The sequence below is a fragment of the Hibiscus syriacus genome, unplaced genomic scaffold (assembly GCF_006381635.1).
Source record: "Hibiscus syriacus cultivar Baekdansim isolate YM2019G1 unplaced genomic scaffold, ASM638163v2 tig00001713_pilon, whole genome shotgun sequence".
Classification (NCBI taxonomy): Eukaryota; Viridiplantae; Streptophyta; class Magnoliopsida; order Malvales; family Malvaceae; genus Hibiscus; species Hibiscus syriacus.
Genome location: NW_024061883.1, coordinates 1,109,447 through 1,125,384, shown reverse-complemented (window position 1 = coordinate 1,125,384; position 15,938 = coordinate 1,109,447). Strand labels below are relative to the sequence as shown.

The following is a 15,938-nucleotide window of genomic DNA, read 5'->3' as shown; positions in this document are numbered from 1 at the left end:
TAAAGAAGCAGGCCACAAAGTTTGGTAGAGATAATAAGAGCACAGTGGAGATATATCATACCTGATGAAGTTGAAGCTGTAGACGGGATAACAGGAGACTGCGGAGCAACAGGAGGATTATTGAGTCCATTATTCTTAAAACTGTGGAAAATAGTGCAGCAACTTAGGCGACTACACTATGACTATATTAAAAAAAAGACATAATATCAAAATTAACCCTAATATTTATAAAAAATGATCATTTTGATCTTTATTTTTTTTAGATTATTTTAGCTCAATGTTTCATTTTGGTGGGAAAAAACCTCTTTATGAATGAAAAACATTAGTTAACAAACGGATATCACTTTAAAATAGGACTTTTTTACCGTAAATAAAACTTTGAAGGCCAAAATACTCTAAAAATAAAGAATAAGAGTCAAAGTGACTATTCGGTAAAATGTTAGGGATCTTGCCCCAAAATAATGTATTAGAGGTCAAAATTCAGGAAAAAAAAATAGTCTAGTCAAAATAATCGTTTTGATAAATGTTAGGGCTAATTTTGACATTATACCACGAAAAAAATGAGAACAAGAATGGTGGCGAGGGTCATGAGTTAGAGGGTGATATCATAAAAGAAAAACCTGATAGGATTGAACAGTGAAAAGGAACCATTAACTGGAATATCTCCTTCTAGCCGATTATTTGAAAGATTTCTGCATCAGATGATCAAATAAGCCACCCCATTATATATTGTGCTCTTGAAGCTAAGATAATACAGCTAATTTCGAAAAGAAAAGAAAATTTTCTGATAGCAACACTAACAGAACTTGCAGTGAATCAATAGTGGCTAAGGACATAGGAATTTGACCTGTCAACGAGTTGTTGTTGAGACGCCTGCTCCACAAAAAGAAAGCATCAATTACATTGCACGTTGGTAACATGATAGAGCACATATACTAGTATATCCACATCAGAATGGGAGGAGATGAATGAGGTAATCTTCGTATGATGTAAATGAATCAGATTTGAACGAATAATGTTATATTTGTGTTCGTTTATTTATTTTTGAAAGTGTTTATGTTCTATTTGCTTAAATTTGTAATATCATATTCGTGTTCATTTGTTTATTTTTAAAAGTATTCTTGTTCCGTTCGTTTAGCCTTAGTAAAGATGTTTGTTTGACGTTCATTTCATGCAAAGAAACATGGTGAAATTACACCACTAGTCCTTAAGCTCTTCATGCTTCATAGTTTAAATTCCAAAATTCATCTTATATTCAATATAGTCTCTACATTCATCAATATTTAAAATGTAAAAATAAAAAGGAAAGGAGAACCGGGTGAACGAGTTTATAAACGATCCAATAAAAAGCTTATAAACGATTTTGTTTGTGAACATAAACGAACCGAACGTACCTTTATTCATGTTCGTTCGTTTATTAAATGAACATAAAAATTTTGTTCATACTATTTTTAACAAACAAACATAAACGACCATCATATAAATGGTTCACGAACGGTTCATCACACCTTCCGTTATTATACTTCTAAATATTCGGTTGAACTTGTAGCAATGAACTAGATATGCTTTTGAGTTTCGATTGAACCAATGCTATTCTGTTTTTTCCATCCTTGCTAGACGTCGAGAGGCCTTATTAATAAACGAGTAATTTTAGGAATCTTCATCCAATTATGACCAGCTAAGTCTATCTATACCCATACTTCAGCTAGCAACACATAAAGGCCTTCCACATATGCTAAAACAAACGTATGACGAGAGCAAAAGCACAAAGAAATATTAATGAATTAGGTACTTAAAAGAAATATGAAAAGTGTTCGTACAAGAAGCGCAGCTTTCGAAGCTTGCCCAGACTTGCTGGAATGGGTCCGGTTAAAGCATTCGAGAAAAGATCCAAGCTCACCAAGCTCGTCAAGTTTCCAAGTTCCTCCGGGATTGTCCCAGATATGTTATTATTATAAAGCTCCCTGTCATAAACAATTGACTGAGATTACTTGGTGTGTTTGAATGAATGTGAAAAAACCCAATAGCCATACTTACAGATACTGCAAATTCGCAAGCTGCCCGAGTTGCGGCACCAATTGGCCAGATAGATTTGCATCACCAAGATCACTAAATTGACAAAACAAAAACCATTTATCACAACAAAGTAGATACAAGGAAGTACAACCAGCTCAATTGACACTCAGATTATGTTATACAGATTATGTTATAGAAGGAAATATTACATACTGTCTTTTCACAGGGGATGGTGAGCCATCAACATACTAGGAGGCAATAAGCAGCTTAGATGCTTCACTGTGGTTGATGATGATGCAAGAAAAAATTGAAGCCCTTCATAAAAAATAATACATGGGACCTTGTGCCACTACCACATGGAAGGAAGCCAATTGTTAACAAATGGGTCTTCAAAATCAAGTGAAATGATAACGATCAAGTTGAGAGGTATTGTGCAACATTGGTGGTCAAAGGATATGCACAAAAAGAATGTATTGATTTCAATGAAATCTTTTCTCCTATAGTTCAACTAACAACAGTTCGAGTAGTCTGGCAATGTGTGCTTCATTGAACTTACATCTAGAGCAGCTAGATGTTAAAACAACTTTTCTTCATGGAAATCTTGAAAAAGAGATTTATATGCTTAAACCTAAAGGTTTTGAAGAAGAAGAAAAGAAGAACTTGGTTTGCAGGTTGAACAAATCTCTATATGGTCTAAAGCAGGCACCGAGGTGTTGGTATAAGAGATTTGATTCCTTCATTATGTGTCTTGGATACAACAGACTTAATACATATTTTTGTGCTTATTTCAGGAGGTTTGGTGATAATGATTTTGTTATATTACTGTTATATGTGGATGACATGTTGGTTGCAGGACCCAACAAAGATCATATTGAAGAATTGAAGGCACAACTGGCTAGGGAATTTGAAATGAAGGACTTGGGATCAGTAAACAAGATTCTGGGATGCAAATTCATCGAGACAAAAGTAATAGGAAAATTTGACTTTCACAAAAGAATTACTTAAAGAAGATCTTGTCACGATTCAACATGTAAGATTGTAAGCCAATTTTTACCCCTCTTCCTATTAACGCCAAATTATCCTCCAGTATGAGTCCTAATAGTGAAGAAGAGAGGATGAAGATGTCTCGACTTCCGTATGCATCGACAGTGGGAAGTTTAATGTTCGCCATGATATGCACAAGACCAAATATTGCACAAACAGTGGGAGTGGTTAGTCGGTACATGGCGAATCCAGGCAAAGAGCATTGGAATACATAAAGAGGATCTTGAGATACATCAAATGGACCTCAAATGTTGCATTATATTACGGAGGATCAAACTTACTTATCAATGGGTATGTTGATTCTGACTGTCGAAACGGTCTTTTTCTTAGGAGCGAGATTTTGAAAATCACGTCATTTTTAATTTCTCTTTGCCATTTTTTTAATTAAAAACAATGTGATTTTAAAAAACCTCTTGTTTCGAAAAATTTAGGATTTCTTAAATAAATACGGTTTGAGGAGTCGCCATCAATCCTTGATTAGGGTGTGATTGGGCACCCAAAAATGTTGTCATTTTAAATAAAAATTTATTTTAATTAAAACAACAAATTGAGGTCTGCATTACCAGAAAATGAGTTCGGGAGTCGATTACGCGTGGAGAAGGATTAGCATCCCCACAACGCCCTAAATCAGTACCTAGTTGATTAATTAACATCTTTGCAATGAAATTTACAAATTCAATTTTAATTTGATTTATGATCCCCAAAAAAACAACAACATACGAGTTTTACAATATTTAAAAGCACCAAAATAGATTAAATTAAAATTACCTAACCTTTAGAAAGATAAAGAATATTAGATAATTTAAAAATATCGAGACAATATCTTAGATAAGTTCTAACTACATTTTCTCGAAAAATTTAAATAATCGAATATTTCATTTTCTTTCGTTCCCAAATTTTAAAGTGATGAATCAATTTTTAGGTGCCACTAATGGGATACACTTTTAATTTAAAATTGTCAAAAGCGGATATCTAATTAGTTAAGACAACTCACTTAAAATAATTTTAAATTAAATGAGTATTACCCTTAATCCAATTATGTCATAATGTTGAGTTATGCATATGAGGATATCATACAAATTGTACAAAAACAATATCATGTGAATAGTATTAATATACACATATATCTACAAGTTATATAACACGCACGTGTATATAAGATATAGGAAACAATCATTTGTACATCACGCATATAGGAAAAAGATATATATACTAACTAAACTGAATATAAACAATACTTAGTAAGTAAGAACTAAGAAGCTAATGACATGCGCAACATATATGAAAACATAACTAGTTGAACCAAAATAAAGGAAAAAAACGTGGGATCATAATTCATACAACCAAAGTTTTTTTTAAAAAAATAAATAATTCAATAAGATAAAATAAAATAGAAATCCAAAGTCAAATATAAGATTTGAAACAGGGTGGCAATGGGTTAAGGATTTCAACAGGTAGGTTCAAAATCAAATCAATTATATACATATATTTTAATTACAGATTATACTATGCATATTAACATATATTGCACAAATCTGAATTAAATACAAAAATAATAAAAAAAATAACATGCCAAACTATATAAAAATTATATATACATATTAATATAATGAATAAATTTAAATAATCGTAAAATTAAACATACAAATTGAAAATTAAAACAAATACTTAAAATAATAAAAATTAAAACTAAATGTCGAAATTAAGATGGAATTACACAAGAATGGACTGAAGTGAATAACGCATCAAAACTAAAAGATTAAAGAAAGAATTTACCCATAATATTTGAAGGACTATAGAAATAGTGTACCCCCCAAAGACCAATTCACGTGGGTTTGGTTAGATTCTGAAAAGTAAACTTTCTTTGTTTTTTTTTATACGCACTTAACCCTCCCTTGTTGCCATTTTATGCATTAATATATATATAAAATATTGGATAAAACTGAACCCTAGTTTTCAATTGTTAATATCCCCTTAGCACCGCTTCTTCACTCTAAACGGTTGTATGGCCAACGTTTGGCCACCACTTACCGATGGTAATCTCACTCCAAAACCAAACATCAACTCCAACAGAATAAACACTGAAGCTAGTCCACATGAAACAAGACTCTCGGTTCCTCCCCCCTCACTTTAGAATGGTATTTATGCTCAAAGGAAACCATTGCTAACCGACGCTCGACTAAACCACCATGACAGGAGCTCATCGCCTCAAAGGTATCTAAACGCCCACTATCTCTCTTTCTATTCTTGCTAAACCAAAAGCCAAATCACCCCCAAAACGGGCCACCTACTCCACTTGACACTACTTTGACTCACCGACGATTTAGACCTCAGGTAAACGACCCTTCAATTCTTTCCTGCTCTTAAACACTTCGAACCCGCATGCACACACACAAACAGAATGGTAAAGAAAGAAAAAAAAAACCATAATAGAAACGAAGGTACCCCCACTAAATCTCTCTGATTGCTCCGAAATATGTGTGGTTTTTAGATTTACTAATTAGATGGTGGATTATTTTTTATGGTTTTCGAATGAGGATGAAATAAAATGCATTCTCTTGCTCACCGTATGAAGCGAAAAATGCAATGAAAATATTTCTCATTGATTTCGAATAGAGTCCTTACATTGCTTCTCTGTTTGTTTTCCCACTATTGTTTCGAATAAGGTATCCCAAAAATAGACAGAAAAGCCCCCTTTTGTTGATGAAAAATTCCGGCTCGAATGGTTGCCTTTTCCTCTCTATTTTTTGTCTCTATTTTCGTTTCTTTTTTTTCACCTCTTATTTTTTCCTCCTTTTATTTCCTTCCTTCCACCGAAAGCCCCTTATACTCTTCTTACATATTTTCTTTGTTGGTTGTTGAGATTGAGATGGTATTAGGTTTTTTTTACTCGCTCAATTTTGGTGGATGTTTGATTGACTTTTCTCTTGATTTGGCTCAATGTGGGATGATTTTGTAGCAGATTTCCCGTGAAATGCTGAAGATGGCATTATTGGCGCGAGCATGGGTCTTGTTCGGTGAGTGACAGCAGCACGTGGGAGGCATGGGCTTAGTGATAACTTAAATTGTGTTCCAGTTGCATTTGTAATTGATTTGTATACGGTCTTGAGCTTCAGGCCTATATAAAATGTAATTTGTATTAATATTAATAAATAATAATAATATAATATATTAATAATAATAATATAATATTATATCCTGGACAAAAATAGGTGTCTACACTAACTATGTAGTGGATTTGGATAAAAGCAAATCTACTACAAGATATGTGTTCAAAGTTGCTGGTGGAGCTATAAGCTGGGTTTCAAAATTGCAGTCAGTTGTGGCTATGTCCACAATAGAGGCAGAATATGTAGCAGCTACACAAGCCAATAAAGAAGCAATCTGGTTAAAGATGCTATTGGAGGAGTTTGGGCACAATCAAGAGTTTGTCTATCTATTTTGTGATATTCAAAGTGCCTTGCATCTAGCAAGAAATCCAACATTTCATTCAAGAACAAAACGCATACGAGTTCAGTACTATTTCATTCGAGAAAAAGTGGAAGAAAGGACGGTAGATATGTAAAAAATCCATGCCAAAGACAACATAGTAGATTTCATGACGAATGCGGTAAATGTTGATAAATTTACTTGGTGTCGATCCTCTTGTGGTCTGTCAGAGACGTAAGCAATATGAATGGTACAAGGTAGAAGGAATAGTGTAAAGATATTATTGTTCCAATCAAATCTTCAAGTGGAAGATTGTTGAAAAGTCAAAATTGATGCATTCAAGATTTGGCAGCCGGCGGCTAATTAGGTGATTAAAAATTAGGCAGCAAGATTTGGTTGAAAAGTGGCATGAGAAAATTGTAAATTTAGTCCCTATACTTTAAGGTATTTATAAGATTAGTCCTTAAGCTTCAACTATAAATACCCTAACCCATTTAGCTTCGAAACTATCTCAAATCATTTTAGCTTTCTCCCAATACTAGATAAATGAGAGAGTTTTCTTGAGAGTTATTTTCTTTTTTTTTATGAAGAGAGAATTGCTATTGTTTTCTCCTTGTTAAATCGAGAGAAGTTGTAATTCCTATTTTCTCATAGTGAAATTCTTCTATCTTTGCCTGTGGTTTTTACCCTATATTATTTAGGGGTTTTCCACGTAAAATTTGTGTCTTCTTTACCTTCATCTTTATTTTCTCAAATTATCAATTGCGATTTTTCTATATACAATAGTCGTATTCCGCAGCAAAATTTATCCTGATTTTGATCTCTTTCAGGATCTCTTCAGTGGCAAGATGCAGAAAATTAGTAGGAAAAGATGAGGTTTATATGTTTTATAGTCGTATGTTTTGTCATTTCCTTTTGTTTTAGATTCTCATATACCCAATTTGTCATGCAATACTTCATCTCATTGTATGTCTTTTTATGTTAATAAAACATCCATGTGGCATGCACATTTGTGGCATGCTTCCTTATTGAAGTTGCATATATGTCTTTGTCTGATTGTGTTCTTGATGCTTCCACTATGGATAATTGTTCAGTTTTTCCTTTAGCTAAGCAAGTTAGGTTATATTTCCCTATCAGTCAATCTAGGCAGAAATTCCTTTTCAGTTGATTCATATGGATTTATGGGGTCCTTATAAGGTGTCTACTCATAGTGGACATAGGTTTTTTTTAACAATAGTTGATGATTGTACTTGGATGACATGGATATATTTGTTGAAGCTTAAGTCTGATGCTATATTGTCTTTTAAAAAATTCTTCTCTTTTATTCAAAATCAGTTTTAGTCAACTGTTAAAATTATCAGAAGTGATAATGGTTCTAAATTTTTTAATTCAGAATACTCTCCTTTATTTTCTTCATTAGACATTCTTCATCAAAGTTCACGTGTTAGTACTCCTCAACAGAATGACATTGCTGAAAGAAAACATAAACATCTCTTCGAGGTAGAGCACTTGGGTTTCATTCAATAGTTCCTTTGAAATTTTGGTAAGAGTGTGTTTTGACTGCATGTTATCTGATTAATAGACTTCCTTCTGTCATTCTTAGTTGGAACTCTCATTTTGAATTACTTTATCATAAACCTCCATCTTTATCTCACTTAAGGGGTTTTTTTTATTGTCTAGGTTATACCACTCAACCCAATTACAGTGACAAATTCTCTCCAAAAGATATTCCTTTAGTGTTCATGGGATATTCTTCCACTTAAAAAGGTTGTCTCATATTTAATCTAGTTTCTAAAACTTTTTCTATCAATAGGGATGTTCATTTCCATGAGAACCATTTTCCTTTTTATTTTGCAGAGTTTTCTTCTAAATTGTTTCTCACTCAACCTTTTGTTCATAATTCTCAGTTTTTGATTCTTAAACATTTGTCTCCTAATTCTTCTGCTTCAACAAATATACCATCGCCTTCATCACCATAGGGGTCTGTTTTGGCACTAACTCGCAGTTTACTTCTAATAATTATTTCGTTTCTCAGCCTGTTCCATTGGATTTTTCAAGTGTTTTTTCCTTACCTTCTGAAGTTATTCACCTTGATTAGGATGTCATACCTCAATCAGATTAGACTATTAAGAGGTTTTCTAGGGTGTCTAAACCTCCTCTTTGGCTGAATAAGTATGTGTCTTACTAATCTTCTACCTCTAGTCAGTATTTAATTTTTATAATTATTTCTTATACTCATCTTCCCATACATACACAGTTGTTTCTTTCTTCTTCCACTTTTGTAGTAGAATTGTCCTCTTATTCTGAAGACATTACAAATCCCTTATGAATTCGTGTTACAGAAGAGGAAATTCAAGTACTAGAGTTAAATAACATATAGAGTGTTCCTTTGCCTTTTCGTAAGGCACCCATTGGCTGCAAGTCGGTGTACAAAGTGAAATAGCGATCTAATAAAGAAATTGAGCGATATAAGGCAAACTTGGTGGCTAAAGGGTGTAATCAGAAGGCAAAAATAGATTATGTGGAGACTTTCTTGTCGGATTCCAAGCTTGTTATAGTTGGATACGTGTTAGTCCTTGTTTCTTTGCGTAACTGGCCTCTGTTCCAGATGGATGTATATAATGCCTTTCTTTAAGGTAATTTATTGGAAGAAGTATACATGAGGATGCTAGAGGGATTATGTAGTCAGGGGAAACACATGATTTGTAGACTGTGTAAGTCCATTTATGATCTTAAGCAAGCGTCTAGGCAGTGGAATGTAAGATTATCTGATTCTCTGATTGATTTTGGATATGTACATGGTAAATTTGATTATTGTCTTTTTACAAAGAAACAATAAGCTATAATGGTTATTGTAATTGTTTATGTGGATACTTGTTGATAACTGATAGTGATGCAGTCATGATAGATAATTTTAAAGGGATACTAAATGCCAGTTTTAGAGTGAAGGATATAGGGGAGCTTAAATACTTTCTTGATTTTGAAGTGTTTCGATCCAAAGAATGTATATTATTGTTAAATCAGAGGAAATATGCTCTTGAACTTGTTGAGGATGCTGATTTAGGGGGAGCTAAGCTAGTTTACTCACCAATGGAGCAGAATGTTAAGTTCACTACACATGATTTTGGTTTACAGTCTAATGGTACTTGTGAGTGGTTGATAGTCATGGTCAAGAACTGCTGGAAGAAAATAAGGTCTTTCAAAGTTGCCAGAAAGACTTGTATACTTAACCCACATCAGACTAGACATCACTTATGTGGTTCATCACTTTAGTTAGCTTATGCAACAACCAGAAATGTGTCATATGGAATCAACTCTTCTAGTAATTAAATACATTAAGAAAACTCCAGGACTTGGAATCTTGTTGTCATCTTCAGGGCAGTTTCAGTTGGTTGCTTATTATGATGTTGACTGGGGAGCTTGCCCAATGACTAGTAAATTGGTTACTGGATTTTGTGTTAAGCTTGAAAACTCATTGATTTCTTGGAAGTAAAAAAAACACCATAATAAGGTCATCAATGGAGGCTGAGTATCGAAGTATGGTCATGACAGCAGCAGAAGTTGTTTGGCTGAGAGGCTTGTTGAAAGAAATAGGTGTTGAAGATTTACCTGCAGCCAAGCTCTACTGTCGTAACAAGGTTCCACTTCAGATTGAAACAAATCTATTTTTTCACGGAAGGACTAAGCACATCGAGATAGATTGTCACTTTATATGTGAGAAGATACAAGGAGTAATTCAGACGAGTCATATATCTTCCATAGAGTAGTTAGTTGACATTATGACAAAAATGCATTAGGAGCAATGCAACATGATTATTTGTTGCTCAAGTTGGGAGTTAAAGACATCTTTAGACTGCCAACTTGAGAGGGAGTGTTGAAAGATGGTTCAATTGAATTAGTTTGTTCGCTAGTTAGTTTCAGTATAGCTGGTGTTTATACAGTTGTAATCCATTTTTAATTGAATGAACACGAGGTATTCTTTACATGACACGTGTAAATTTGAGACAACAACATCATGGCCCATGGGGTATGTATGTATGTATGTATGTATGTATGTATGTATGTATGTATGTATGTATGTATGTATGTATGTATGTATGTATGTATGTATGTATGTATGTATGTATGTATGTATGTATGCATGCATGTATGTATGTATGTATATATGTATATTTAATTTCTTTTTGTATGTAGATAACATGACTACTATGGGTATTTTCTCTTTGTTGTTTTTCATATTTCTTGTTGCAAAGGATCATGCTAAACAAAACCATCTCCGTAATTATTGTATTAAGAAAACCTACGATGTAATATTCTTCGGCTTATAGTTTTGGTTTTTTCAGTGTTTGTTTTAGGAGTTAAGTATAAACCCTAAATTAATTTTAACTCAAATAATAGATTAATAGACAACTGGTTTCTTCGGCACGGAATCCATGATTTTCCTCACAAGGTTGTCAGGTTTGTAAATTCATTGATACGCTTTTTTATTTCTTCTCAATGAATGCATATTTTCATTTTTGTTTTTAAGCACTGTTGTTGATTCAATGAATGCAAATAATGTAGCATATTCTTCATTGGTTGTGATTCGTACTTCAATTTTTATGTCGTGGTTCATTTTATAAGGAGAGTGGTTTGAATATAGTAGAGGTGGTGAGGTGTTTGAAAAAAATTTAAAATTAGAAAGTTTTTGGGATAAATTAAAAACAAAATTATTATTTGAGGATTTATTTGATATTTTAACAATAGTTAAGGGTGAAAATAAATATTAACCCTTTTTCAATGTTGTTATGTTATCAATTTAACAGGAATAACAGGGGAGTGACCATTTTATTATAAACTAAAAATGTCAGCGATCAATTTATTATTTTTAAAATTATAGTGAAAAAAAAACTTTCTAAAACATTAATAAAATTTTTATAGTTTAGTCTATAAATATTTTAACATCTCAAGCATCATATAATAGAACATTAAATATTTCCCAATTACGATGGACACTAGAACATCGTTACGCAAAACAAGAATATGAATTTACAAAATAAATTATATTAAAATTAATTTGTCTTATTCTACTCGGGCGAGCTTTTTTTTCGCTGGATAGTTATATTATACGACAATCTTAACATACTGTTAAAGAAATGTCCTATTAAAAATATTAATATTTTTTTAACATTTTCAGTAAAACACTATCTAAAACATTAGTTTTTTTTACCAGAAATATTAATTTCGCTACTTAATTTCCTATAAAAAAAATAACATTTTAGGTAACCAATATTAACATTTCTGGTAGAAAAAATAATATTTTACGTAACGCTTTACCCGAAATGTTAAACATTTTAAGTAACTACCAATATTAACATTTTTTGATAGAAAAAATAATATTTTAAGTAACATTTTACCGAAAATATTAAAAAAATATTAATATTTACAATAATATCTTTTCTTGACCGTATATTAAGGATGTTATAACTTAGACATCTTTTTTCGCCCCCACTTACATTGAGGTACTAAAATACTAACCAAGTACATTAAAGGAAATAACACGTCGTTTAAGCAAATATAATTGTAGGCGCAGAAAACAGTAGGGCAACTCGAGCAACAATGGCAATACTGCCTGCCAGTACATACAACAAAGTTAGATCAATGAAAATATATAACTACTAGGGTAAATTATGGATCTAGTCTCTTACATATTTTCGCAGTTTCGTTTGAGCATCCAACTATTTTCTTTTAAAAAGCATACCTAATATTATATTTTAGTTCCATCTTAATCATCTATCGATAAAAAATTAATAATAATGATGACATGTCACCAGAAGATAATAATAGATCATCATTGAAAATAAATAAATAATATGTCAACTATTTTGTTTATTTTTTAATGGTAGGTGACCAAAACATAATCAAAACATAATATTAGATATGATTTAAACATATAGTTGAGTGACTAAAACGAAACCATAAGAATAGATAGTACCTAGTTTACCCCAACTATTAACATTTCCATAAAAAATATGTTGCTTGTCTTTGTATTTGAATAAACTTTGAGATTTTATCTTTGTACTCAAAAGGTTCAAAAATTAAATTATCTTACATTTTTTATTTAAAAATCTTAATGCAATCGTTAAAATTTTGGACTCAAAGCTACAGAAATTATTTGCATTTTACATACATGTGGTAACACCAAAACAGTTGCAGATGCAGAGAAAACTTCAAGAAATATCTTAAGAACAAATAATAATAAAGAAGCAGGCCACAAAGTTTGGTAGAGATAATAAGAGCACAATGGAGATATATCATACCTGATGAAGTTGAAGCTGTAGACGGGATAACAGGAGACTGCGGAGCAACAGGAGGATTATTGAGTCCATTATTCATAAAACTGTGGAAAATAGTGCAGCAACTTAGGCGACTACACTATGACTATATTAAAAAAAAGACATAATATCAAAATTAACCCTAATATTTATAAAAAATGATCATTTTGATCTTTATTTTTTTAGATTATTTTAGCTCAATGTTTCATTTTGGTGTGAAAAAACCTGTTTATGAATGAAAAACATTAGTTAACAAACGGATATCACTTTAAAATAGGACTTTTTACCGTAAAATAAAACGTTGAAGGCCAAAATACTCTAGAAATAAAGAATAAGAGTCAAAGTGACTATTCGGTAAAATGTTAGGGCTCTTGCCCCAAAATAATGTATTAGAGGTCAAAATTCAGGAAAAAAAATAGTCTAGCCAAAATAATCGTTTTGATAAATGTTAGGGCTAATTTTGACATTATACCATGAAAAAAATGAGAACAAGAATGGTGGCGAGGGTCATGAGTTAGAGGGTGATATCATAAAAGAAAAACCTGATAGGATTTAACAGTGAAAAGGAACCATTAACTGGAATATCTCCTTCTAGCCGATTATTTGAAAGATTTCTGCATCAGATGATCAAATAAGCCACCCCATTATATATTGTGCTCTTGAAGCTAAGATAATACAGCTAATTTCGAAAAGAAAAGAAAATTTTCTGATAGCAACACTCACAGAACTTGCAGTAATCAATAGTGTTTAAGGACATAGGAATTTGACCTGTCAACGAGTTGTTGTTGAGACGCCTGCTCCACAAAAAGAAAGCATGAATTACATTGCACGTTGTGTAACATGATAGAGCACATATACTAGTATATCCACATCAGAATGGGAGGAGATGAATGAGGTAATCTTCGTATGATGTAAATGAATCAGATTTGAACGAATAATGTTTTATTTGTGTTCGTTTATCTATTTTTGAAGGTGTTTAAGTTCTATTTGCTTAAATTTGTAATATCATATTCGTGTTCATTTGTTTATTTTAAAAATGTTCGTGTTCCGTTCGTTTAGCCTTAGTAAAGATGTTTGTTTGACGTTCATTTCATGCAAAGAAACATGGTGAAATTACACCACTAGTCCTTAAGCTCCTCATGCTTCATAATTTAAACTCCAAAATTCATCTTATATTCAATTTAGTCTCTACATTCACCAATATTTAAAATGTAAAAATAAAAAGGAAAGGAGAACCGGATGAACGAGTTTATAAACGATCCAATAAAAAGCTTATAAACGATTTTGTTTGTGAACATAAACGAACCGAACATACCTTTATTCATGTTCGTTCGTTTATTAAACGAATATAAAAATTTTGTTCAGACTATTTAGTTTAACAAACGAACATAAACGACCATCATATAAATGGTTCATGAACGGTTCATCACACCTTCCGTTATTATACTTCTAAGTCTTCGGTTCAACTTGTAGCAATGAACTAGATATGCTTTTGAGTTTCGATTGAACCAATCCTATTCTGTTTTTTCCATCCTTGCTAGACGTCGAGAGGCCTTATTAATAAACGAGTAATTTTAGGAATCTTCATCCAATTATGTCCAGATAAGTCTATCTATGCCCATACTTCAGCTAGCAACACATAAAGGCCTTCCACATATGCTAAAACAAACGTATGACGAGAGCAAAAGCACAAAGAAATATTAATGAATTAGGTACTTAAAAGAAATATGAAAAGTGTTCGTACAAGAAGAGCAGCTTTCGAAGCTTGCCCAGAGTTGCTGGAATGGGTCCGGTTAAAGCATTCGAGAAAAGATCCAAGCTCACCAAGCTCGTCAAGTTTCCAAGTTCCTCCGGGATTGTCCCAGATATGTTATTATTATAAAGCTCCCTGTCATAAACAATTGACTGAGATTACTTGGTGTGTTTGAATGAATGTGAAAAAACCCAATAGCCATACTTACAGATACTGCAAATTCGCAAGCTGCCCGAGTTGCGGCACCAATTGGCCAGATAGATTTGCATCACCAAGATCACTAAATTGACAAAACGAAAACCATTTATCACAACCAAGTAGATACAAGGAAGTACAACCAGCTGAAAGGTAATATAAAAGTAAAACTTACACTCTTGCCACACTGTTTTTAGCATTACATGTAATGTTGTACCATCGGCAAGGATTGTGAAGCACTTTATTAGGGTCAGCCAAATTGATCTTCAATGCATACAGCGCGTCACCTGCGAGTCATTACAAAAGCTTCAGCAACCGTGTTTCACAATTTGCTACAATGGGGGATTTCTAAACCGAAAACCTCAGTAGAGATTAAATCACAGGTTAAAAATAATGGAATAGGCGGCCAAAACTCCACCATATTCATCAAAATGAACATAATTCCAATTAAAAACATCGGAATGCAGAAGAAAATAACGAGAAAGAACCTTCAGCGTTGCCCGCAACTCTGAAAACCAAAATCAACCATAAACAAACGGAAATAAGCCGCTCCATCAATTTTTTTCTTTTGTTTTCGGTTTCTTCGATTAAAGAGCCGAATCAGCTGAGAGAAAACAATGTAGCTGGAAACAAAAACAACTGATTGAAGGTTAAAGAAGACGAAGAGAGAATCTATGTTTTGTAAGCGGGAAAGAAGAGAGAAAATACGAGGAAAGGATTGGAGGTGATAAGTGAGTCACAAAGTCGTTGAAGTCTTCGTTTGATTTTGATTGATTCCTTTCGACGGAATTTACACATTTTGAATTCTAATAACTGGTTCAAACCATTTATTCCGTCGAAGTCAAATTTATCAATTTTTGTTTAGTTGAAGTCATATTTATTCGGGTAAACTGAATAAATGGTCATCAAAGTTTTAGGACTCTTGTATTTTGGTCACCCAAGCTTTAAAAAATTCAATATAGTCACTAAACTATTAGTCCGCTTTCAGTAAGGTCCTGACGTTACCTCCCGTTAGTTTTATCTGATGTGACATGTTACTGTTATTTTTCAGGTGAATAAAATAATCCTTCTAACTTATTTCAGCTTAATAAAAAAAATTCATCACCTGAATTGACTAAAAACCATAAAAATTAAATTTATTTTTCTCTTATTCTCTTTGTTTGATCAACAATCAAAGTTGGCAATGG

At 32.6% G+C, this 15,938-nt stretch overlaps 1 protein-coding gene and 1 long non-coding RNA gene across 2 annotated transcripts; both read right to left on the bottom strand.

Moving 5' to 3' along the window:
- Positions 1 to 613: 613 nt before the first annotated feature.
- Positions 614 to 15,410, bottom strand: LOC120131760 (BRASSINOSTEROID INSENSITIVE 1-associated receptor kinase 1-like). The gene is made up of 6 exons (XM_039148688.1): positions 15,240 to 15,410; positions 14,927 to 15,038; positions 14,765 to 14,836; positions 14,548 to 14,691; positions 13,527 to 13,597; positions 614 to 692 (listed from the first exon to the last, which is right to left on the bottom strand). Coding segments are annotated over exons 1-6 (468 nt in total). The 5' UTR covers positions 15,307 to 15,410; the 3' UTR covers positions 614 to 690.
- Positions 11,980 to 13,481, bottom strand: LOC120131772. The gene is made up of 3 exons (XR_005516954.1): positions 13,346 to 13,481; positions 12,789 to 12,868; positions 11,980 to 12,100 (listed from the first exon to the last, which is right to left on the bottom strand). It is a non-coding gene; the product is annotated as an uncharacterized LOC120131772 (long non-coding RNA).
- Positions 15,411 to 15,938: the final 528 nt, after the last annotated feature.

Coding starts and splice junctions, on each gene's coding strand:
- LOC120131760 (XM_039148688.1), bottom strand. CDS start 15,306: ATGGAGCGGCTTATTTCCGTTTGTTTATGGTTGATTTTGGTTTTCAGA. Junction 15,039..15,239: donor AGTTGCGGGCAACGCTGAAG/GTTCTTTCTCGT, acceptor AATGACTCGCAG/GTGACGCGCTGTATGCATTG. Junction 14,837..14,926: donor AAAAACAGTGTGGCAAGAGT/GTAAGTTTTACT, acceptor TTGTCAATTTAG/TGATCTTGGTGATGCAAATC.